Source organism: Microtus oregoni, unplaced genomic scaffold (assembly GCF_018167655.1).
Source record: "Microtus oregoni isolate MIOR12 unplaced genomic scaffold, Mior012 000028F_ref0000031, whole genome shotgun sequence".
NCBI lineage: Eukaryota > Metazoa > Chordata > Mammalia > Rodentia > Cricetidae > Microtus > Microtus oregoni.
Window position 1 is genome coordinate 17,122,658 of NW_024543087.1, and position 26,068 is coordinate 17,148,725.

The 26,068-nt window shown below is 41.7% G+C and overlaps 1 protein-coding gene across 1 annotated transcript in view; it reads left to right on the plus strand.

Annotated features, from left to right (window-relative positions):
- Rad54l2 (RAD54 like 2) overlaps positions 1-26,068 on the plus strand; it is a 95,365-nt gene that overhangs the window by 56,593 nt on the left and 12,704 nt on the right. The window contains exons 3-14 of the mRNA XM_041677497.1: positions 11,022-11,220; positions 13,562-13,701; positions 14,345-14,461; positions 14,857-15,083; positions 16,008-16,190; positions 16,500-16,633; positions 17,993-18,189; positions 20,254-20,596; positions 21,341-21,518; positions 22,336-22,587; positions 22,793-22,911; positions 24,516-24,634. Coding sequence (XP_041533431.1) covers positions 11,022-11,220; positions 13,562-13,701; positions 14,345-14,461; positions 14,857-15,083; positions 16,008-16,190; positions 16,500-16,633; positions 17,993-18,189; positions 20,254-20,596; positions 21,341-21,518; positions 22,336-22,587; positions 22,793-22,911; positions 24,516-24,634 — 2,208 coding nt within the window. The remainder of the gene's footprint in view (positions 1-11,021; positions 11,221-13,561; positions 13,702-14,344; positions 14,462-14,856; positions 15,084-16,007; positions 16,191-16,499; positions 16,634-17,992; positions 18,190-20,253; positions 20,597-21,340; positions 21,519-22,335; positions 22,588-22,792; positions 22,912-24,515; positions 24,635-26,068) is intronic.

The window sequence follows — 26,068 nt, forward strand, 5'->3', positions numbered from 1 at the left end:
TCCTTACTTATAAGAAATTAATTAATTTTTCTTTCTTCTTTTTTTAAAAACCAGCGACAACATCTCACAGTTACCCAGGCTGGCCTTGAACTTTGAATCCTTAGCTTCTCTGATTAACTAGGATTACAGGCTTATGATACCAGTCCCAACTAAGAATGGATAGCTAGGAACTTTTACTGTATAAAAGCACAAAAAACAGGTCAGTAGTGAAGGGAGAGTTATGACTAACAGATTTTTTTCTGGTTTAATGTTTTATTTATATTATTGTTAGTACTTAAATTGGCTCGAAACTCCCTGCCTCTGTAGTGCTAGTGTAGTGTATGGGCCACCATTCCCAACAAGGAAGGTTAGTTTGCTGTTGTTTTTATCCTTTTCAGTTAGTTAAGTTTTATCTTTAGCTTTATGACAATAGAAATGATCGGGGTGGGAAAAAACCTGATGAATCAGCAATGGCTGGGACAGTGGCCTGTGCTGCCTTGATCCCCGGCTGTGTCTATGGCCTTGAATTGCCTTCACTGTAGAATACAGAGGCTGAATGAATAGTAGCAGGAACATGCTTCTGCAAGACAACCATGTTCTAAGTTCCTGTGATCTTGGGCAAGTCCTTGATGAACTTTTTAGTTCCAGACCACAAAATGAAAACTCTGGAACCCAAACTCTAGATCTTTTATTTTGCACCCTCTTCCCACTCACTAGGCAGCTGTACCACTTTTTCTTGGGAATGCTTGACTATTTATTGTTGGACTTATTTTTCAGAATAGCATTAGTCATAACTTCTTAGCCTTTTGGTTTAGATCAAATATAAAATAGCAAAAGTCAGAATTTATGGCAGCCTCCCTGTTTGAGATGAAGCAGTGCCAATTTAGATACCAGTTCCTGTCTTCCCTTCCTTTGCCAGGCTGGAGACACAAAGCGGCAGAGTGTTTGGGGATGCCAGGGGCAAAAGATTGTTTTTCAAAGTTGCATCAGAAAAGTATGCCAGACATTGACCCCATTGTTTAGAATGACTTAGTAGCACCTTTAACACTCTTTCCCAATAATTAGGGAGAGGAAGTTTTAGATTGTGAACTGTATTTACATTTCTCAAATTATTTAAGATGTTGAGCTCCTTTCATGCTATGACCATTTTGACTTTTGAGAACTTTTCCCCCACATTTCCTATTGATTTGTAGATATTTTTTATATGTAGCTATATGTCTTTTCTTTATACATAATATAAATATTCTCTACCACTTTACCACTTGATTCCCCCCCACACACACACACACAGCTACCTGCTCCACCCTTTTCTGTTTTCCTTTTTTTTTTTCTTTTTCTTCTTTTTAATAGGTACTGTCTCATGTGGCCCAGGTTGGCCTTAAAATTGATGTGGAGCAGAGAGGTTGGCCTTGATCTCCTGTGCTTCCCTGCCCCTGCAAGTGCTGGAACTCCAGGCATATACTATCAGTCTTGGTATCTGTTTTTTATGTTTTTGAGACAGTCTTGCTGTGTAGCCCAAGTTAGCAGCTGCTGCAATTCCTCTTCCTCCTTCCTGACGTTTTTCTCCTCTCCTTCTTTTAGAGTTCCATGTAGTTGAGGTTGGCTTTGAACTAGCAGAAGATGATTGCCTTTGTTACTATTCTATTGCTGTAAAGAGACACCATGCTCTTCAAAAAAGCAGCATTTAATTGGGGATTGCTTTCAGTTTCAGACATTAGTCCATGATCATAATGGCAGAAACCATGACAGCAGGCGTGGTAGGCATGGCACGGAAAGTTTATATCCTCATCTTCAGGCAGGCAGAGAGACTGAGCCTGGCTTCAAGGCCTATACCCAGTGACACATTTCCTCCAACAAGGTCACACTTATTTAAAAAGGCCATACCTCCTAATCCTTCCCAAACAGTTACATTAACTGGGAACCAAGCATTCAAACAGGTGAGCCTATAGGGTCCATTCTCATTCAAACCACCAAAATGACCTTGAACTCTTCTAATCCTTCAGCCACTTTCCAAATACTGAGGCAACAGGCATGTGCCTAAGACTTATTTTCTTTTTAATATGACCAGTCTGAAAGAACTTCTGTCTTTCTCTGATTAAAATTTAACTCTGTAGCTCTTTCCATTAACAGAGTCAACATTTAGGCTTTTAAGTAATGAAATAGTTGAAAAAGCTCATGATAATGAGTTTATCATTTTTCAAGGCATATAACTTCAGATATTGCTCTCTTTAGGCTAGAGTATAGAGGCAAATTATTTAGTTTTGCCTTTCAAAGCATTTACTTTTCAATCTGCCTTATTTTCTGTTCCTAAATCAGAAATTCTTAGTATGATTAAGGATGTGAAAGAATCATTTAAACTTTTTAATTACACTTGAATAATTTTCACATAAGAATTTACACCTAGTACTGTACATGTTAATCTGGGGTTTTACAGAACTCTTTTCCTCTTACTGGCCTCCTTTGCTTTCCCAGAATAACGTCTGTCCCCACATCTGCTCCTGGAACTCCAGGCTTTGTCCTCTGCCTTTTCTGGACTACAAAGTTCTTCTAGAAGTTTTGTGAGAGCTTTTGTGCATTTTGTAGCTATGTGCTCCAGTATGTTCACCAGTAGAAGGGGAAGTAAATGGGACTTCTGTTGGTTTTTTCTCCATCTCTTCAGGTTACTAGTTGTGGTAGTTTGAATGTAATTGGCCCCATAAACTCACAGGGAGTGGCACTGTTAGGAGGTGTGGCTCTGTTGGAGTAGGTATATCCTTATTGGAAGAAATGTGTCACTGTGGGGGCGGGCTTTGAGGTTTCCTATGCTCAGGATACTGCTCAGTGTCTCAGTCGACTTCCTGTTGCCTGCAAGATGTAGGGCTTAGCTACTCCTGCAGCACCACTTCTGCTTATATGCCACCAAGCTTCCTATCATAATGATAATGGACTGAACCTCTGAAACTGTAAGTGAGCCTCCTCAATTAAACGTTTTCCTTTATATGAGTTGTCATGGTCATGGTGTCTCTTCACAGCAATAGAGACCCTGACTAAGACATTAGCATAGATCGTTTTACTCTTGCTGTGCTGGTTACACAGGCACACAGGACAGATTTAGAAGTTTAACACTTTTAAAAGAAGTATCTGGTCATCTTTTAAAGGAAGCAGGTGAGCTGTTTGGGTTTCTCCTTGTCCCTTCTCTCTTGAAAGGGCAGTTTTTTTCTGATGTGTTGTGACCACCATTGCATGGGACTTAGTGGCGTTTATATCATGCAAAGATTTGTACCGTTTGTGCCCTGGTCACATTTGACCCTCTCATTGTTGACTCCAGAGTTCACTTGAGGTGCCGGGAGGAGGTCTGTCCTCCATATGTCCCGCCCACCCCAAGGAGGCTACCAACTAGAGTTTTCAAAAGCAGGCAGCCTGAGTGGATTGAGAATTGACATGGCCTTTGCCCCAGATCTAACCCTGATACCTCTCTCTGGCTTTAAAACAACAGGCAACTACAGGGTAGGGAACTATTTTATTAATTATGGTATTTAATGGTAGGTAGACATATATTGATTGACTCTTTAGTGATTATAAAATTTCTAGAAATAATGTATGTAAGTCTTCTGTCTTAGTCACTGTTGTATTGCTGTGAACAGACATCATAACCAAGGCAACTCTTATAAAAGAAAGCATTTAATTGGGGGCTTGCTTACAGTTTCCGAGATTAGTTCATTATCATCATGGCAGGGAGTATGACATCATGAATGACTCTAGTGAAGTAGTTGAGAGATTTGAATCCTGATCTACAGGCTGGCAGAGAATGAGGGGAGAGGGAGAGACTGATGCTGGCATGGGCTTTTGAAACCTCAAAGCCCAGCCCAATGATAACCTCTTCCAATAAGGCCACACCTTTTCCAATATCTTCTAATCCTTCTAATCTTTTCAAACAGTTCCACTTCCTGCTGACTAAGCATTCAAATGTATGATCCTATGTGGGCCATTCTGATTCAAACTCCAACATCTTGCATTTTTTTCTCCTCTATGTTTAGATTGTTCATACTTGTAGAAGTAATCAAAAATATTCTACTGCCTTTGTCTTCCTATTCAGATTCCTAGCCCATTCCTTTCTACAAACCTATCAAAGAGACAAGTGACCCATAGAAGTAAAATTGCTAAGGAAACCATCCTGTTGTTGCTATGTCAGCAAATTAGCATTGCTCATTCAGCAGGTTCTTCTCTTGGTTCTGAATAAGTGGGTGCCCCTTTTAGGGATGACCTGGCACTACAATGTTCTCTGGGCTGTGTAGTTCCCCTTTTGTCATGTGTGATGAGGGTTATGTGTGGCCTTGTAGATGGAAAGGAAGAAATCAAGGTGAATACATATTCTTGTACTGGACTTTCTAGTTAAGGAGAGAAAATTAGTAGGTCTTTTCTGTTTCTTTTGTGGAGGATGTCTCATAGCTCAAGTGGGTCCCCAACTCACTATGGACCTGATGTTGGTCTTGAATTCCTGATATATTAATGAGTTCACCCCTCAAATACTGGGCTTATAAACGTGTTCACCACCATGTTGTGCTTTCCTCTCTGCCCTTGTCTGCCTTTCTCTTTTAGATTTTTTTCAAGATTTATTAATTTTATGTGCGTGAGTTTTATATGTATGTATCATGAGTGTGCCTGGTGCCTACAGAGGTCAGAAGAGAGCATCCTGTCTTCTGGAAACTGGAGTTATGGATAGTTGTATGCCACTATGTGGGTTCTGGTAATTGAATCCAGTTCTTCTTCTAGGGCAAATGCTAATCTTAAACACTGAACCATCTCTCTAGATCTCTCTTTTTTGTTTATGCTTCCACAATTCCTTATGTATATAATATACTTTGATCCTATTCCTCACATTATTCTCTTAAATCTTCTTACCCTGCCACTACCAAGTCCCTTCTTCCCTACATTACTCCCTCATCTTTTCAAGCCTTGTTTGGTGTATGTCCCACTACATTTATGTAGAGTTGATTGCATAAGCATGTTTGGAATTTTTTACTTAGCAAGGATAACTTATTAGTTAGTGGCTATGTCACTAAGAAATATACCCCCTCCCAACCCTCAGCAACAATGAATTATCTATAACTCTACAGGGAGTGGTGGAGCCTTATAAGCCTCTTCTTTATTCATGATGGAAAGTCAATGGGTAAGAAAGACCACAAACTTTAGAGGAGTTGAGCTGGAAATGACCTGAGAAGCAGGTCTCAGAGTATCAGATGCAAGCTGCCAAGGCAAATGGTCAATCTGTTGTCTTGCCCAGCTGCAAAAGCCTATAACCCACAACAAAAACTGGACGAGCACAATATCCACAATAGTGGCACTTTTATCTTGAGGTAACCAACAGCTGTCTAATTAGACAGCTTTAAGGCCCATTCAACAGGAAGGAATTGCCCCCTGCTCCTCCTTCTAACTCTTCCCAGATCTACCCCCATACTGCCACGTTCTCCTAACTTTGTGTTCTTTTTATTTTTTAACACTCCAAGTTCTTTTGTTTTGTTTTGTTTTTTTCAAGAGAGGGTTTCTTTCTTTCTTTTTTTTTTTTTTTTTGGTTTTTTCGAGACAGGGTTTCTCTGTGGTTTTGGAGCCTGTCCTGTAGACCAGGCTGGTCTCGAACTCACAGAGATCCACCTGCCTCTGCCTCCCGAGTGCTGGGATTAAAGGTGTGTGCCACCACCACCCGGCTAAGAGAGGGTTTCTTTGTGTAGCTCTGGTTATCTGGAACTAGCCCTTGTAGACCAGGCTGGCCTCGAACTCATAGAGATCTGCCTGCCTCTGCCTCCCAAGTACTGGGATTAAAGGCACGTGCTGCTACTTCCCAGCTTGACTCAGTTTTTATATGTGGTCTTTATTAAACATTCTGCTTCTTTGTTCTGTGTGTGGATTTCTCAGCATTAGTAATTGAATGATTGTCATTTCCTCATTGAATAGTTTTGAAACCTTTGTAAAAGCAACTTGATTTTTGGTGCAATAATAATCCTCTACTGTGGCATTCTAACCAAGACAAAAAAGTTATAGTTGACTTAGAAATGAGTTGACTCATTCAGTGCATTCATGAATCAATGAGATTACATAATCTCTTTACACACAAAATAGTTTTTAAGGAAATATATACATTTATCTGGATGATATGAGTATTATCTACTTGTTTTAGTAACTGTGACCCAATGTAGATAATTTTAAATGGACATATTTTTGTGTGCTATCTTGCTTAAAATTGCCTATGATTGCTCTCTAAAATGAAATTAAATAAAGCATCAGAAGCTTTGCAAAAAAAAAGCAACTTGATCATATCTTATGAGAGGTTACTTCACTTTTTATTCCATTATTCTACATGTGCGCTTTGTTGCTAGTACCTCATGGTTTGACTGTTGCAGCCTTGTGCTAAGTTTTGAGAAGGTATAAATCTCCAACTTTGCTTCTTTTGCAAATGTTTTTGCTTAAATTTTTTAAGTAAAGTTTTACTGAAACTCTTTCCCTCCTTTGTTTATGTGTGGGGTTTTTTTTTGAGATGCAATGATAAAGTTAAATATCTGTGATGGAGACCTTATTGCTTGTAAAATCTAAAGTATTTATTGTCTGATTGACTACTGAAAATATTTGCAGATCCCTGAACATTAAAGCACTGCTTATTACTCCAGTAGTAATGGATTATGATAAAAATAAATAGATGGAAAAGGGAAACCATACACAGACACTTACACTACTGTAGATGCAAGTAAAAAGTTAGACTATGCCCAGCAGCAGGAAAATAGCATTCTGTTATTTGCTTACAGCATGCCATGCAAATGGCAACTGCATGCTCTCTGTCAACAAAGTGTTTATATATCGGGCCAGTGAGGTGGTCAGTAGAGGAATGTACTTACTGTCAAGCTTGACAGCCAATTTGACCTCCAGAATCCATATGTTGGAAGAAGAGAGCTAACTCCCACAAATTGCCCTGCAACCTCCACACATACATGTGTGCTTGTGCATGAGTACACACACTTACACACACACACACACACACACACACACACACACACACACTTACTCCAAAATTTTAAAAAGAAATATTGCTGGGCGTGGTGGCGAACACCTTTAATCCCAGCACTCAGGAGGCAGAGGCAGACTGATCTCTCTGAGAGATCAGAGGCCTGCCTGGTCTAAGAGCTAGTTCCAGGACAGCCAGGGCTGATACACAGAGAAATCCTGTCTCGAAAAACAAAACACAACACAAAAAGAAATATTTATAGACAGCTAACCCAACACAAAAAGGTGGGGGAAATTGACACATAAGTTGTTTAGAGTTTAGTGTTCATTTAATTGTATTTCTTCTTAAGACTTTAAAATCCACACCTGCTTATAGGTCAGCAACAGAGTACTTGCCTAACATGCCTAGGATTGTAATTTCAACTCCTGGCACTGCAAAAATTAAATATAAAATTTAAAATAAAAATTATTTTTTAATCTATGGAATTTAGAAAGAGACAGTAAACACAGTGATAAGAACTCTGCTTCCATCTCTTTGAGTATCCAGCCACTCTGGCATTTATCTTCAAATCTTCCATCCTTAACATTATAACTTTTTTTGTTTTTTTACCCTGTTGACAAGGGTGAGTATATTCCTCTGACTGACTTGGAATTCACCACGTGGACTAGATTGGCCTGAGATTTGGTACCATGCAAGCCTCTTGCTTCTGCCTTCCACTGCTGGGATTACATATACATAATTCCAGCTTTCAATTTTTTTTTTTTAAATCGTAGCTCCTGGGGCTGGGGAGATGCATTAGTTGGGAGCACTAACTCTCTTGCAGAGGACCTGGGTTTTGTTCCCAGCACACACATCAGGTGGCTCACAACTGCCTGCCACTCTAGGGAACTGACACCTAGCCTCTGCAAGCACCCACACGAATATAGCACACCCTCACACACATAAACACGGGGTTAAAAGTAAAATAAAGTAAGGAAATTTTAGTTTTTACTGTTAGGTATTGGATCCCTGGGTGCTGGGTTCCTCCACCGCCACCGCCACAATAAGCCAAATCAAATCGAATTAATAAATCCAGATTTAATAAACAGGGCAATGCAAAGCAGTGTACCTCAGGTGACTCTCAAGAAGGCAGGAAAAGAGAACTTGAGAGCACACATAGCAGATCTATGGACTGGGTCTTAAATAGCCTGAAGTAGCAGGTATGTGTGGTCCTGGGCCTCTCCCAGAAGGAGCCGCCTATGGCAGACTTTCTGAGATGAAGCAGGGTTTGGAGAGAGAGAGATGGGGAGGGGGATTGAGGTGGAGCTTCCACCAGAACATTCCAGGCTCTTTGGGTATGTATGTATAATTTTTGTTTGTTTCTTGAGGATGGGTCTATGTAGCCCAGGATATCTTCACTTTCTCTCTGTCGTCATGACTCAACCTTCCAAGTGCCGGAATTACATAGTGTGTGCTCCCACAGCAGGCCCTGGTATGTGCAATTTATCATAGGAGGTTATAGAAACATGCTGAGACTTAGAGGCCACTGACCTCTCAGGTGCAGAAGAAGAGCTAGATCAGCTAAAGGGTGGGCCCTGGAAGTATATGTAATTGTGCACTCACCCAACGAAATGTGGTGTGTCCTGTTTTGCCCTCCCCACCCAAGCCATAGGCTTGCCAATTAAATTTGTGGTGGTGGTATTTATAACTCATTCCCAAGCTTATGCAAGTGTTCTTTGTTTATATAACTTGTGATTGCTACTCATAGCTGGCTGGTGTGAAAGGGAAAGTTCAAGGGCATTCAGGTGAAGCAGAAAGTTCAGGGGTATTTATGCCCAGGTCTGAACCTATGATCTTACCCAGGGTGATAATAGCCATTGACTTTTAAGCTATGCAGATAATAATTGCATTTGTTATGTGACAGAACAAAGGGCTCTTTACCTTCTTGTTTGATTATAGATCTCTCACAACTGACTAATGTCTGATCCTTTCAAAATTGCTATTGTTACACTCAGTCCCCTGCCAGACAGTACTACTAGGCCCCATAACTTGGAATGGATATCTGATAGTAAATTTGTTTCTAATTCTGAAAGACTAGCAGTTTGTGCTTTCTCCTCCCCAGAACAGCCCACTCTGTGAGGAAGCAAGACAGCTAGAACAAGGAAATAACAACAGTTGGCACTAAGTTCTCACTGCCCAGCAAGCAGATCAATTTTAGCCCCTGGGCTTGACCTTGCAGACCTGCCCCCTGTGCTGACTCCGTCCTGTCTGCCTACTTTTTAACCTTGCTTCCAACTGTTCCTCCAAGTAGTTACTCAATAAATTTGCTTGTGAAATAGAAACAAAACATGTAAGATTTGAAGAGCAACAAAGGTCATTATCCAGGCTTGCGGTATAGCTCAGTGAGAGAACAACAAGGCCATTGTACAAGCAGGGCCAGTGAACCAGCAAAAACACTAAGTTGAAGTATCCCAGCTCATCTGCAAGTGTAGTAGGCTAAGCTGTTTCTATCTACTCTGTCCCAGTAAGCCACCTCTGTAGCCTCTCTGCAATGGCTATCCTCTTTCTAGGGGATCTGCTATCTAAGCAGCTGTTTATTTGGGGGTTGGGGAAAGAGGTGAGGTTGATGGCACTCTCTTTTAGGAGATAAAAATTTAGGGCAGCAAGTTGGGCAGATTTGAAAATGCTGCGCATCTGTTTTTGAGAGGAAGGGTGCTGAAAGGAAAGTTAGTTAGTTAGTTTGTTTGTTTGGAGACAGTGTCTCTCTCTGTAGCTCTGGCTATCCTTGAATTCACAATGTAGACCAGGCTGGCTTCGAACTTAAGAGATTTGTCTACTTCTGTCTTCTGAGTGCTGGGATTAAAGGTGTGCACCACTATTCCTGGCTGAAAAATAGTTCTTCTAGTAGCAAACAATTGCCTGGCTTTTCTCCTGTGCCGTTTGAAATAGAGGCTGGAGATACAGATTTGGGAGAGCAGCTAAAGGCTTGGTGGTCTGCTTTGACTGCATTCCTCCTCTGAAATAATTCTGCTTATTGTTAAGATTTAAGATGGTAAATTGGCACGGGGTTTACTTTGAGATAGTGTCATGGGTCCAAGGACACAGTTTCAAGCATGAAGGGACACATATGATCTTCTTTGATAAATCTAGCCTCCTAAGCTGTTCTATATAGAACAGCAGGGCAGATTGACACAGTTCTCCTTTGTAAACTACTTCCCATTCTGTTTTATTACTTTCACCAGGAGGTCAAGAATCAGTCTGAGAAACCCTGCATAAGTGTCTTTCAAAACAAAAAACAAAACTTATTTTAGGGCTGGAGAGATTTGCTGGCCTTACATTGAACCTAGTTCAGTTCCTAGCACCCACATGGTGACTTAGCCCTTCTGTAATATTTGGTACATGGTGCTGTGTTGTGACTTGGTATACATGACCCATCTCTTTGTTTGTTTGTTTGTTTGTTTGTTTTCGAGACAGGCTTTCTCTGTAGCCTTGGTGCCTGTCCCGGAACTAGCTCTTGTAGACCAGGCTGCCTCTGCCTCTGCTCGGATTAAAGCACCACCACCCGGCATGACCCATCTCTTAATAGAACACAATATCATTTGAAGAGAAAGAGTCTTTTCAAACTATCTCTTGTATATTTAGCACAGAGCTTGCTATTTGTAAATCTTAACTACGTGGCTGACAAGTTGAACAAGCACTGAAAGAGTAGTAAGTGTGAGTTGCCTCAAACTTTCAAATTCTGGGAGTATAGGCCTGCACTATCATACCCAACATGCTCTGAGCATTTTCAGGCCAGGAGGTCTCTAACTCTATTACATTGCTAAATGGATGTTGTCATTTGTTATGTGCTCCTCTCTGGTCAGGATTAGGTCTAAGTGCACATAGTATCTAGTTCTCATATAGCCCTGGGAATGAGTATCACTGTCTTCATTTTATAGGTACATCTACAGACATTCAGAGAAATTCTGCTTTGGGTTATCTTCTAATAAGTTGCTGGGTTGAAATTTGAACCTGGGGATGACTGGCATCGAAATCATCCACTCTCCCTCCACCTCAAGCCCCAATAAACTATTTCCCCCTTTTTTTCCAGACCCATCCCTGGAAGGCATGTGTGGCACTGAGCATGCCCAGCTGGGGGAAGATGGGCAGCGGCCGCCGCGGTGCACTTCAACTACCTCATCTCAGTCTGAGCCTTCAGAGCAGCTTAGGCACCAAGGCAAGATCCTAGCATCCGAAGACCCCAAAAAGAAGAGAGCTCAGAAGCCCTCTCATATGAGAAGAAACATACGGTGAGCTGTGTTCTGGGTAAGGAAAATGGAAGGGAATAGACTAGAAATAGCAGAAAGACTAACTTGGGCAAGTATGTCCTCTCTCCAGCAGAGACAAGTGTCCAACTGTGAACCTTCATTAAATAGTAAAGATGGCATACCTGGTGACACATGCCTGTCATACCAGCTCTCAAAAGGTTGAAGCAAGAGAATCATGCGTTCCAGACCAGCATAGATTACATAAGGAGACCCTGTCTCAAAACAACCACCATTACCACAAAAACCCAGTAATGAAGGCAAAGTTTAGAACCCACTGTGTTGAACTGCACAGAATGTAGAGAAGATAGGTACCTAGACCATTGAGAGGTCTTGGGTGGTAGCTCAATGATGGTAGGATCATCTTACTTAGACTTTTCTTTCTTTATGTTTCCTATGCCTCAAAACATGAAGTTTAAAACAAATCAATATCTATCAACAACATAAAGCTCTCAACAAAACTGAGCTATTGTCTTTTTAGAATTCAATTTCAGGTGATAGGGGACTGACCAAGAATGGGACTTTTTCCTTGACCTAAAAGATAACCAAAAGTGAACTTTCTTAACTGTGCAAATCTCAACAACCTTTCCTTCTGCCAAATAACAACTTGTTCTACTAAAGGAGATAAATAACATTTCCCCTCTTTTGTTAGTTTTTTTGTTGTTCTTCATTTGTTTGTTTGAGACAGGTTCTAACTCAATAGCTCAGGCTGCCCTGGAACACACTGTGTGGCCCCTAGCTTTGAACTTTTGGTAATTTTGTACAGAAGCCTGTCAAGTGCTGGAATTACAAGTGTGAGCCACCATGCCTGGCATAGCTCCACAGTTTTCAAAGCACATAATGGAAACTTGAAAGTATTATTCTAAGCTCAGAAAATAATGATGCAGAATCCCTGTTAACCCATTTGTCTGTCTGACAACTTTAAATTTGAGTGTTTGTGTGTGCGCACACGCGTGCATGCGTGTGTGTCCCATGTTGTATGTTTATGGCACAGTGCATACACTTGAATGTGTGGAGGCCACAGCAGGACATCAAAGTGTTTTCTTCTTGCTTTCTACCTTATGCCTTAAGACAGGGTTTTTCACTGAATTGGAAGCTCATTTTGTCCAGAAGCTCTTGGGATTACCCTGTCACTGCCCCCAGTAGTAGAATTATAAGCATATTCAGCCATACCTGGTCTTTTACATACATGCTAAGAATTTGAACGCAAATCTTTTTTTTTTCTCACAAGACAGGGTTTCTCTGTATAACAGCTCTGACTGTCCCACAATTCACTTTGTAGGCCAGGCTAACTCACAGAGATCTACTTGCCTCTGCCTCCCCAGTGCTGGGATTAAAGACGTGTACCACCATTGCCCAGCCTTGAACTCAAGTCTTTATGTTTACAGAGCAAGCTCTCCTAATTCCTAGGCTGTACACACACACACACACACACACACACACACACACACACACAGTCTTCTCTGTCTTACCTGGTGTGGGCCAGATTAGCTCCTCACAGAAGATCCACCTGCTTCTGCCTCCTGAGGGCTGGAATTAAAGGCATGTGCCACCATTGTTGACATAACTTTATTTTTAATGCTGGTTCAACTTTGTCAGCCATACTAAAAATAGTATTCTTATTACTCTTGGTCTTTTATTTTCATTTATTTGTGTGTGTGTATGTGTGTGTGTGTGTGTATGTGTGTGTGTGTGTATTTTGTATGTGTGTATGGACCTGTGTGTGAGAGTGTGTATGGGGGGCAGAGGAAGACATTCATTAGCTTCCTCTGTTACTCTCTGTTTTATACCCTTGAGACAGAGTCTCTCACTACACCTGGTGCTTGATGTTTTTCAAACAGTGCAGGAGAAATCCCAGACAATTGTCCAGTAAGCCCAGGAGTCCTATCCCACCTTCTTGTATGTTCTATGCCTTTCTATATCTATGGCCAAACCAGCTTTTTAGGTGGCTGCTGGGAATCCTAACTCAGGTCCTCATGTTTGCACAGTAAGTGTTCTTACCTGCTGAGTCAACTCCCTAGTCCCTTACTCTCAGTCTTTCGTGTGCAGCGTCCTCTGTGAAGAAGTCAAATAATAAGTAACAAGTTAGCACAGGGCCATTTGAAATTAAAGTCTCTCTGGCACCCGTCCTACCCTCCCTCACCTTTAAAAAACTCCTTGTATAAACTTGCTCCTTGTATAAAAAGTGCATAGGTGAGACTTTGCTTCCCTTTTCCTCAGTTCTCTTGTTTGAAGGGAAATCAGGAATGGTATTTCCTTTTTTAGTTTGCCACTACATTGTCCAAATTGTAAGATAACCCTAGGGCCGTCTCTTTCTCATGTTTAGAAAGCTTCTCCGGGAGGATCAATTGGAGCCCGTTACCAAAGCAGCACAACAGGAGGAATTGGAAAGAAGAAAGCGCCTGGAGCAGCAGAGGAAAGAATACGCAGCCCCCATTCCTACTGTCCCTTTGGAGTTCCTACCTGGTAAGCAAGCTTTGTGCTAGAAATGACCATGTGTTCTAGGAGAAAAGGCCTCAGCTTGCAGAGTGGCCAGGCCTGGATTGTGGTCTCTCAGGAATTCTGCAGCCCCTTTGCCTCTTGAGAGTACATAGTAAGAAGAGCTATCATTTAGAAAGTGAAAATAGATTAAAACATACTCAAATTAATTTTATGTAGGCTTCTTGTTTTCCCTATAGCTTTAGATTTTAGCATGCCAAGAGATGAGGATTGGTCACATGGATAGATGGCACAATATGACACCCAACAGAGAAGGGAACTTGGAAAGAAGACTGCGATTTTTTTTTTTTTTTTTTTTTTTAGCTTTCTCTGCTATTGTTAATAGCCAATCTCCATTACAGCAACAGAGGAGGGTGCTTACTGATGATGACTCAGGGAAATATGTTTGAGCTAAATGGGGGGTGTCTGTCTGTCTGTCTGTGTGTGTGTGTGTCTAGAGGCACATTTGTGAGTCATGGCACATGTGTAGAATAGAGCACAACTTGAAAAATCCGTCTTCTCCGTCTATTGGTGGGTCCTGGTGATGACAAGTCTGCAGGATTGGCAGCACCTTTACCTGCTGAACCATCTCAGTGCCCTAAAGGTGTTTCCTTCCATATTTCTTTTCTAGAGGAAATTGTCTTACGAGCAAGTGATGGTCCACAGCTCCCTCCTCGGGTCTTGGCCCAGGAAGTTATTTGTTTGGATAGTAGCAGTGGCAGTGAGGATGAAAAAAGCAGTCGAGATGGTAAGATAGGCCAGACGGGCATCTTGTCTACTTCCTTCTGGCCAATGTTCATCTTTTTCTTTTTCTTGGTGTGTGTGGGCATGTGAGACCAGGTCTTACACTGTAGACTGATCTGAAGCTCATAGTAATCCTTGTGTCTCTTAGCCTTCTGAGTGCTGGGAATAAGTGTACCACTATGCCTGACTTTGACTATACTTTTGAAAAATTCAGTCTTTATTCATTTGGTTTGGCCTTACCTTTAGCGTGTCACCTTAACCTAACTTGTCCTGAAAGAAAAACCTTTAAGAACATTTGTTTTGTAAGTGGTAACAAGTTTTAGCTAAGTCTTTGGCCTTTCGTTCTGACAACCAGCAGTACCCTGTTCCTTGAATTTTTATGTCATTTTTCTGTCTCAGAGGTGATTGAACTGAGTTCTGGAGAGGAGGATACTCTGCACATCGTGGACAGCAGTGAGTCTGTCAGCGAGGAGGATGAGGAAGAGGAGAAGGGTGGCACCCATGTGAATGATGCCTTAAACCAGCATGATGCTCTTGGGCGGGTCCTTGTCAACCTGAATCACCCTCCAGAGGAGGAGAATGTCTTCCTGGCCCCACAGTTGGCACGGGCTGTGAAACCTCATCAGGTACAGCCAGTGTTGATCCTGCTCTCTTTTCTTTGCTGCAAACATTGCCTGCTGTTGGTTATTAGTGTTATAGGCAGTAAAATACTTGTTGGATCCCTAGAGTAGCTGTTGAAAGCCCTTGATCTTTGAATATGAGTACAGTGGGGAGAGGAAAGAGACATGTCTCAGGTTGACCTGTCGTGTAGAAATCACTGGGGGCCAGAGGGATGGTCAGCTGTTAGGAACATGCATTGCTCTTGCAGAGGACTCTAGTTTGGTTCCCAACACTCTCGTACAGGTTCTATAACTCCTGTTCCAAGGGATCTGATGCCTCTTGACATCCATGGGATCCTGTATGCATATGGTACACATACACGTACCTAGGTACACACACAAAATGGAATAAATACTCAAAAAGTTACTTGACCACCATCTTGCTTCTCTTGGATCAGCAAAGAGAAGCTTGGGAGGTATAGATTCAGAAGACACATGAAAGTCAGATATCAGGGAATTTCTGAAAATTGAGAGCATTATTGTTTGTATTGATCTAGTGCCTGCAGTTAGTACCAGTGAGTGAACATCCACACAGTCTTAGACTGACTCATTTTCAGGACTTCCCACAGCAGGAATTATTGGGGTACATAGAGGAGGCACCCTCTCAAGCTCAGAGCAGCTAGGTTGAAAGAAAGATCTTGTTAGTAGTTGATATTGAAGACTCTTTAACTCATACAGAACATTATACAAGGTTAATGCAGTTTTGTGTGTTCTCTAAGACGTCTGTCACCAAAGTGACAGAGAAATTTCTATAGACCAGTCAGGGTACACTTGCATGCTTACTCATACCAAGCATTGTGCTTATTTAGTGACTATTCCCAAGTGAGGAAGACTGTATAGCCATGGTCTCTGGTAATGTTTCTGACATTCATCTGGTTTGTCTCTTGTCAGATTGGTGGGATCCGGTTCCTATATGATAACCTAGTAGAGTCTTTAGAGAGGTTTAAGACCAGTAGTGGCTTTGGCTGTATCCTGGCCCATAGCATGGGTCTTGGGAAAACTCTGCAAGTGATCTCCTTCATTGATGTCCTCTTCCGTCACACGCCAGCCAAAACAGTCCTTGCCATTGTGCCGGTACGTCTCTGGGAACTAACATGCTTGTTGAACTCGCCTTTCAGCTTATTCCTTAAAACTTGGGCGCTTGTGCATAGTGTGTGTGTGTGTGTGTGTGTGTGTGTGTGTGTGTGTGTGTGTGTTTGGGGGGTGAGGAAGCATCTTTGTTTAGTGGGTGAAAGTGAAGATGACCTGAGTTTAATTCTGGGTATCTACATAGTGGCAGGAGAGGATTGACTCCTGCAGGCTGTCCTCTGGCCTCCACATGTACATACAATAAATAAATAAAAGTGTAAAAGATAAAAGCCTACTCTTTTGGGCTTGTCATAGGTTAATACTCTTCAGAATTGGCTGGCAGAGTTCAACATGTGGCTCCCGGCTCCTGAAGCTCTCCCAGCTGACAACAAGCCTGAAGAAGTCCAGCCACGGTTCTTCAAGGTTCATATCTTGAATGATGAGCACAAGTAGGTGGCCTATCCTGTCTTCTCTGTCTTATTCCTTTTACACTTCTCTGGGATTACTAAAATATGTCTCTTGTCTTCCCACATTCTTTATTTTCATTCGTTTGTTCATTCATTCATTGAGACAGGGTTTCTCTGTGTAGTCCTAGCTGTCCTGGAGCTTGCTCTGTAGACCAGGCTGGACTCAAACTTAGAGAGATTCACCTGCCTCTGCCTCCCTAGTGCTGGAATTAAAGGTGTGCACCACCACCACCTGGGTGCACATTCTTTTTGATTCTTGATGTTTACCTTTTCTGTTCTTGCTTACCTCCTTACCTCTAACACACACACACAGCTTTTCTCTAAACTCAGAGTTATATTGCCTGGGAAGTTTGAAGTTTTTCTGTTTTGCTCTGGAACGCTTTTCTGACATAAAATATCTGCAGCCTAGTCACACTTTCTGGTGTGTATTGTAGTAACATTCAACATGATACAGTGAACTTCGGATGCTTTGAAGCACTGGTTTATAGTTGACCTATAATAGCACGACTTCTAAAACTTTAAAAAGCTCACACTTTGGTTTTGTTTTACATTTAAATAGAATTACTATTTCTATTATCTGAAGTTAACTTGATTTCCAAAAATCTCAAGTGACTTTTTGGTCCAAATCAGCTATTCATGCTTTCCTTTCGTCTCACTGGCACAGACGATTTAAATAGGCAGACTTCCCTGTTTTTTGTGATTTGGACATACCCAAGTAAATGAGGAGACTCTGAATGAGCCAACAGGTGCTTGGTCTCCCGCTTTGCTTCCTTGGATTTCAGAACTATTAGTTCAATGTAATTAGTGCAACAGTGAGAGGGCTCAGGTGTTTGAGTGGGGTTACTGGCAAGGGCCTTTGGTTTTCCATTGCCTTTGTACTTTGTACTTCTCTTGTTTTTAATCAATGGAGCCTGGTCAGATTAAGTGAAGTGTTGCCCTTCTTCCTGTGACTTGTGCTTACCATGAGAATTAATGCTCTCTAGAATGTTGCTTTGTGATAGTAGGTATATATGCAGGGATTTAGCATGTTCTTTTGCTTTCTTCTGTTAAATTATTGATTCTTGCTGTTCAGCTATCATCAACGATCCATTCCAGTATGAATTAGTATTTCTGGGATACTAGGAAAGTCCTTGAGTAGCTAGTCCAACTTGTGCTTGCTGCCCGATAAAATCTTTGGCAATAAAGCATTCCAAATATAAGTTAGTTCAGCTTTGGTTAAAGACTTCTTTCTGAATAGCAACAGAAACAGCAGTGCATTCTTTCTGTTCACCTTTCTTGAAAACTAAAAGCCACTTTATGGGACAATTCATAGCTCAGAGTTCTCTCTTCTCACTTCTACAGGACGGTGGCATCCCGTGCTAAAGTGACGGCTGATTGGGTTTCAGAGGGTGGAGTGCTGCTGATGGGGTATGAAATGTACAGGCTGCTCACTCTGAAGAAGTCCTTTGCCACAGGTAGACCCAAGAAAACCAAGAAACGCTCTCACCCTGTCATTATTGATCTGGATGAAGAAGATCGACAGCAGGAGTTCCGCAGAGGTGGGTGGCTTTTCCTGGAAACACTCCTCTGGTATGTCAGGGCAAAATTGGCCGAAAATACCAGTTAGGTGTGAAGTGAGTTGTTTGCATAAACCAGGAAGCACCTCCAGCACCTTTCAGAAAGAGCTACATTTCTGCAAGCCACACTTGGGCTCAGGGGACTCTCCGGTCTTTGTGTCTCTCTTTGACTTGCAAGACAGTTGGGAAAGTAACTACTGCTGTTACCACTTCATAGAGATATTATAGGAAAGTATTAAGAAAACCTAAATGGTTTATATTATTCATTTAAGGGTGGGACATGATGGTGTACATCTTTAAATCCCAGCACTTCAGAGGCAGGGACAGGCACATCTCTGTGAGTTTGAGGCTTTCCTTTCTACATAGTGAGTTCCAGGCCAGCTGGAGCTACACATTGAGACCCTGTCTCAAAACAAATAAAACAAAAGAAACAAACAAAAAATCCTCTAAGGCTAATATAAAGACAGAAGAGTAATATTTATGAATTTATAAAAATGATCTCTGTTGCTACACATAGTTCTATCTTTGACTATTATTATTATTATTATTATTATTATTATTATTATTATTATCATCATCATCATCATCTGTAGAGATGTTTCAGTGGTTAAGAGCAGAGGATCCGGGTTGTTCCCAGCACCCATATGGTGGTTCACAGCCATCTTCAACTCTAGTTCCAGGGGATCAGATCCCCTCTTCTGACCTCTACAGGCCCCAAGTGTGCACATGGTACACAGACAGGCATCCATACAAACACACATAAATAAAATAAAATGAATACATCTAATATAATTAAAACTTAAAAAAACAATTTTTTGCTAATTCTTTGAGAATTTTATACAATGTATTTTGGTCATATTCAGCCTCCTCTAACTCCTCCCAGACCTGCCTTCTCAGCCCTCACATCCCTACCCGGCCTACTTTGAGTTTTCTATCCCAGAAACTCAAATTCAGTTTATGTTGCTCAGCAGCTACTGAATACCAATAGCTCCTCAGCTAGTGTTGGGATTTCTGCCCAAATTTCCTCTCTATGCTGGGATTTTTCCTGGCATGAACTTGCTCAGGTTTTGTGTGTGCTGCTGCGATAACTAGGAATCCTGTGTCCAGCTGCACTGTTGTATCCAGAAAACACTAATTCTTTGAAGTTGTCCACTACCTCTGCCTCTTACAGTCCTTCTGCCCTCTCTTCCACAGAGACCTCTGTGTGTGCATGCAATATGTGCATTCTAATTATGGATGAGCACACTACAGTTTCTTATTCTCTTTGTGCTGACCCATTGTGGGTCCTCATGTTAATTGCCCTCTATAAGGAGAAGCGTCTCTGAGGATGAGCGATGTACTGATAGATGGATATCTATTCAATTTTGTTGTTGTTTTTGTTGTTGTTGTTTTGTTTTTTTGAGACAGGGTTTCTCTGTACCTTTGGAGCCTGTCCTGGATCTATTCTATTTTTTAAGGAGACTTTGCCCATTGAAAAATTTTAAGGATTTTGAAGCCATTTATTTTATAAGTCTTTATTCTGTGAGATTATGTCTGATCTAGGTTTCCTTCTGTAGTAGATAGAGCTGGGGTGAATATGTCATTTAGCAGGGACTGGTGAATAACTGTGAGAAGACTTTGTCCTAGCTCCTGTCATCTAGCCTTTAGAAGGATCCAAAATGTTGGATGGTGAGAGCCCATGACATATTTTTAACCCTAGGCTCACAATTTGTGACAACCCCCTCTCTGTTGTCCAAGAGATTTGAGACCCAGGATTGCAAGTAATTTTTACTTTTAGCTTGAAAAAAAGATTTAAAGTGAATAAATAAAATAAGGAGAAGAATGAGGATAAGGAGATATAAATGCAAGAGTCAGTGGCCAGGTTAGCATCACATTAAACATGTAGGAGCTTGTCTGGCTGGTTCCCTTTTACCAATGGGGGCTGACTCTTGCTTCCCTGCTTCCTTCATTTCTTCTGTCTCTTCCAGGGTTCTCCCCTACTTCTCATATTATTGACTAAGAGCAGACCCTCTCACCCTCTGATTCCGGATCCTCTTCCCTCCTTAGAGTTTGAGAAGGCCTTATGCCGCCCTGGTCCTGATGTGGTGATCTGTGACGAGGGCCACCGCATCAAAAATTGCCAAGCCAGCACCTCACAGGCTCTGAAGAATATACGATCTCGTCGGCGGGTAGTGCTGACTGGGTACCCTCTACAGAACAACCTCATTGAGTACTGGTGCATGGTGGACTTTGTGCGCCCAGATTTCCTTGGTACTCGTCAGGAGTTCAGCAACATGTTTGAACGCCCTATCCTGAACGGGCAATGTATTGACAGCACACCTCAGGATGTCCGCCTCATGCGCTACCGGAGCCATGTTTTGCACAGCCTCCTGGAGGGCTTTGTGCAGAGGTGAGAGTTTGTTTTCTGAATCTTTAGAGGAATAGAGAACATGCCAAAGCTATTATGAAGGGGAAATGTTACCACTGGAGGGCCCTTCGTAGTGGACCAGCAATAAAACTAAATAACTGACAGATGATGGCTATACCATTTCTAGTCTGTGAAAGTTTGGCCTATAAGCACTTCACTCAAAAGTTGTCTTTGTTGAATGAATATCTCCTGGCACTCAGGAAGATGAGGTAGGTGAGTTTGAGGCCAGCCTGGGCTACATAGCAAGCTCATGCCATTGTTATCTAAAGTTGCTAAAAATACCTGTTTTAACCTTATAAATAAATAAATAAGAATGAACCAGCATTCTGCTGACTTTGATAAATGGATAAATATGATTCTAGGGTATTGCTTTACCTGTTTCAGCCTCACAAGTCTATGTAGGGTAGGGCAGCCCTAAAACAGCTAGCTCTTCATTTCCTCCTGGTAGAATGACAGATATGGAAAAAGGTCAGAGAGGCGTCCTTGAGTTGGGGCGTGAATCTGGAGTTCCTTTGGCCTTAATTACCCAGTTAGTTATGACCTGGGATGGGTTACTTTGTCTGAACCACCCTGCTCTAACACAGGGATGCATTGCATGTTGAGAGATTTCTAGAAGATGGTGTGGCAAGAGTGCAAGACTTTGTTTTTATCCTGTGCTGACTCATCCTGGCCACAGTTCTTGGCTATGCCTCCTATAGGCCACTTCTGATCTTTGTGCCTCTGTAGGAGAGGCCATACTGTATTGAAGATTCACCTCCCTGCCAAAGAAGAGAATGTGATCCTGGTGCGGCTTTCTCAGATCCAGCGAGATTTGTACACACAATTCATGGACCGTTTCCGGGACTGTGGTAGCAGTGGCTGGTTGGGGCTGAATCCTCTGAAGGCTTTCTGTGTGTGCTGCAAGGTGAGTGGAGGCCTCAGGGAAGATGGATCAGAGCTAAGTAAGGGTCCACGTGATGCTGAAGATGTTTCTCTGAGGTCAGGTGATGTTTTTAAATCTTATTTGGAGTATCACTACATAGTTAAGGTTATCTTTAAGTTCATATCTTCTGACTCAGCCTCCTGAATTTGGGGATTACTGGTATGTGCCACCATACCTGGCAATGGAGGGGATTTCAAAGTATCTCTTTTGTTTGTTTTTTGAGACAGGGTGTTGCCATATTATCTGATTGACCTTAAACTCTTGGCAATCCTCTTGCCTCAGACTTCCAAGTGTGTGGATTATAAGCAAGTATCATGACACATGGCTTTAAAAATACTGCTTTTGTAGCCGCTGTCCTGACCAAAGCCAAAAAACAAAAGTGAAAGTGCTCTTGTGATAGGGCCATGGCTTATGGCATTCTTTCTCCTTTGCTAGGAATTCTGAACTTTTCCTGGGAACTGTTCCTGAAATCACATATTAGTCAGATACCTTCTTTTTCATAGGGAGGGTTAATTTTGTTTTGTAAAGTAATTGAATATAGCCATACAATGAAAACAAAACATTCTTTCCCTGCTTAAAAATGAAATACTCATGACACAGACTTTTTGATTATACACCAAGCACACTGGCATTTCCTATTCATGTGTCATGGTCCTCAGAGCCAGCAGTGAAATTGCAAGTTCTTTGGGTATGTAATGTGAGTTGTAGCAGCTGTTTATTTGAGCATGTTTCATTACTCCTTGGGATACCCTTGGAATGTTCTCTGGTCTATACTCTTTCTTCCTTTGTTTAACTTTAGATCTGGAACCATCCTGATGTTCTATATGAAGCCCTTCAGAAGGAAAACCTAGCCAATGAGCAGGACCTAGATGTGGAAGAGCTTGGCTCAGCAGGGACCAGTGCTCGTTGCCCACCACAGGGCACAAAAGTCAAGGGAGAAGATAACACCCTGGCTTCCTCCATGGGAGAAACAACCAATAGCAAGTTTCTACAGGGAGTTGGCTTTAACCCTTTTCAGGAGCGAGGCAATAACATTGTTACATATGAATGGGTGAGTCAAGCAGAGTCTTCATAGCCATAAACTGCTTCTGAGGAGGGACGGTCATGACCAATCTGGGGAAAGAATAGTGTGCACAGTGCACTGCACTGCTGTCCTGTGCAGAAAATGCTGAAGGTAGTCAGTGGCCACTGCCTTACAGGGGGACTTTTATTCTACTCATCCAGTCTCAGACCTGCTCCAATTCTCTCTTTTGTAGGCCAAGGATCTTCTGACTAATTACCAGACTGGAGTCTTAGAAAACTCTCCCAAGATGGTACTGCTTTTCCACCTGATTGAAGAAAGTGTGAAGCTTGGGGACAAGATCCTTGTGTTTAGGTAAGAAGAGAATTGAGGCTTGGTGTCTACAGGAAGGATGAATACAGCATCTATGCAGTGAAACCATCTAGCCTCATAGCTGCACCTTGCCTTTTCCAGTGCTCTGTAACCAAGCACTTGGAGGTAGAGCTTTCTTGCATCTCAGCACCCAGGTTTTTGTTTGTTTGTTTTACGTTAACATTAGAAATCATATTCTGGATATTCTAGTCCTTCAGACTGTGTCCCAGACCAAACCTGGCTAGTTTTTATTTATTTTTTTAACATTTATTTGTGTATTTGTTTATTCATTTATGTTTAAAATTTTTATTTTACTTTAAATTTGTGGTGCTGGGAGTTGAACCTGGGACCTCATGCATATTAGGCAAGCACTCTAGCATTGAGATTAGACTTGACAACAAACACCTTTACCCACTGAACTGTCTATCGGCTCTGTTTAGGTTTTTGAGACAGGGCTCATAAAGCCAGGCTGGCTTGAATGTTGGATTCCTTGCTGAGTGGTGGAGCTATAGGGTTGTGTCACCCCTGACTTTACTTTTTAAAATTTTGATACAGAGTCTTTTTACTGAGGTCCCTGGACTGGGCTGGAATTTACTCCAAAGCTTAGGCTGGCCTTGAATTTGTGTTCCTTCCTTGAAGGTGAGATTACCAAGCCCAACTAGTTTTTACACTTCAGTCTATAGAAAGAAATACAAAAAATAATGAGTATATTTGGTTAGTCGGGTGTGGTGGCTTTTAATCCCAGCACCTAGGAGACAAGAGCTAGGTGGATCTCTGTGAGTTCCAGGACAACCAGGGCTATGCGAGAAACCCTGTCTAAAACAAAACAAAACAAAAGGCAAACCTGCTAAAAGGCTAGATGTGTCTACAAAACCTAAAATGTTTGCTGTTTTGCCCTTTGTAGAGCACACTTGCTGACCCTTTTATTCCCCTCCCTCCTTTTTAAAATAAGGTTTTTACATTGAAGGCCAAGTAAGTGATGTGATATGCACTATAGTCACATTCTAGGTTTGGCTGGGGCTTTGAGTCTCATCAAAACCTGACTATATATCAGGAAACAGGCATACAGTGGATTGTTTCTGACCACATTGTGACCCTAGAACCTGATTTGGGAGCCAGTTGAGGGCTTCCACTGTGACAGTCGGTTTCAGACTTGTTCCCTGATTTTACATACTGCATTTCAAGAACCCAGCTCTCTGAAGGTTTTGAAAACAGTCAAATGGATCCATCTTCATAGTAAGATGCTTAAGGTTGCCTGTGACCCACAGTTAGACTAATTTGTATCTCATGTGGTGTTGGATTTGCACTACCAAATACGGCTGAACCCCAGAATTTTCAATGGAGAGATTAAGATATCAGAGAAATAATGGTTTTGTTTGTTTGGTTGGTTGGTTTTCTGTTTTGTTTTGTTTTTATGGGTTGGTGGTAATAAGTATATAGATAACGGCTCCCATTATGAGTTGAGGATAGTATCCTTGGTTGTTCTTGGTGCAGCTTCATCTTACAGAGAATAGGTTGTGGGAGCTCCACTTAGAAGGTTGCACGCGAGTGTTAAGAGCAAGAGTCCTTGGTTTTGGGAGCCATCTGAATGACTTTTTCTCTTTCAGCCAGAGCCTTTCTACCTTGGCTCTCATCGAGGAGTTCCTAGGGAAACGAGACGTGCCCTGTCTGCCTGGTGCTGAAGGGCAAGGAACACAGAAGTGGGTTCGAAATGTCAGCTACTTCCGTGAGTATACTGTTGCATTGTTTCTGGAGTCTTACCAAGATCTATTTAAGGGCTTCCTCTTTCTCTCTTTTTTTCTCTTGTCCAACTCCATTCTTTTTCAAGTGTATAGAAATATGTGATTAGCCAAGAAATAGGGCGTTACTGAAAGGTAGCTTCTAAGAAAGAACCACTACTGGGCTGGAGAGATGGCTCAACTGCTTGGATTACAGACATGTGTGACCATGCCTGTCTCAAAACTGGGTTCTATAAAGGGCAGAGTCACTGTGTGGGGGTGGCTAGAGGAGCCTTAGGTGGAAAATGGGAAGAGTTTGAAAGTTTAGAACTACTTGGCCTAGTGACTATCCAGGTCAGAGTGAGCACAAACCTAGATCACACTTTCTCTGTGGGGGAGCTAAATACCCCAAGGGGATGAAAAGTTTGGGAGTTTGTATGTGGGAGAAAAAAAACTTTTTTCAGATGTGTAATTTATAGGTACACATAACCATGTTTACCTTCTATCTGTAATTTTAATATTTCATGAAAGATATGGTATGGTTGAGAAAAAGTGTCTAAAAGTAAGTAGTAATAAAAAATGAAAGTTGAGAAATATTGCGCTACCTTGTTAGCATTTGACCTAGACTTTGGCTATAGGTGTCTAACCTGTGTGTTGTAGGATATTCAGTAATATCTGTATTTTTTTCCAACTAGATGTCAGTAGCATCTTCAATTTTGAGAACTAAAAATGCCTCCAGTCATTGCCAGACTGTTCCCTGGGGGTAGGAGAGTGGAGGAATAACCCTTTGAGAACCACTGGCCTAAGAAATGATTTAGAGAAATGAAGGTTCATAGCTTGTGTTTTCTATAGGATTGTCCAATGAGACAGTGGTCAGCTGTGCTTCAGTATTACAAAACTCAGGTTGGAAAGTAAGTTGGGGTCCTGATTGGAGACACTAATACTAGGCAACTAAAATGTCTGTTTCCTATAACAGTAGTAATTCAGTTCCCTGGCTGGTATCTGAGATCCTTGATTTGTCCTTTCCCCAATTTAACAAATGTTGCCACCTTTTCTTTTATGCTGCTTTCTAAGTGACAGTGATTTCTTCCACTTGTGAACTTTTGTCTTTTTATTCTTAATGAGTGGCATTGCTTCAAGTCTTTTTCTTTCTCCTTTCCTTTCCCTCCCTCCCTCCCTCCCTCCCTCCCTTCCTCCCTTCCTTCTGTTTGCAAGTTCTTAACATCAAGAGCTTAAAAATAAAAAAAAAATGAAAAGCTGGTGTCTTTTTGTGTCTGGTAGCACATAACCTATAAACACAGCATTTAGAGGCTGAGGTAAGATGGTCGTGAGGTGAAAGCTAGCCTGGACTATTTAAAAAGTGTTTAAAAAGAACAAAACTCTCAAGGAAGAGAGTGGTGGAAGAATGTTGTCCTTATTAAAATACAAAATTCTTGGTGTTC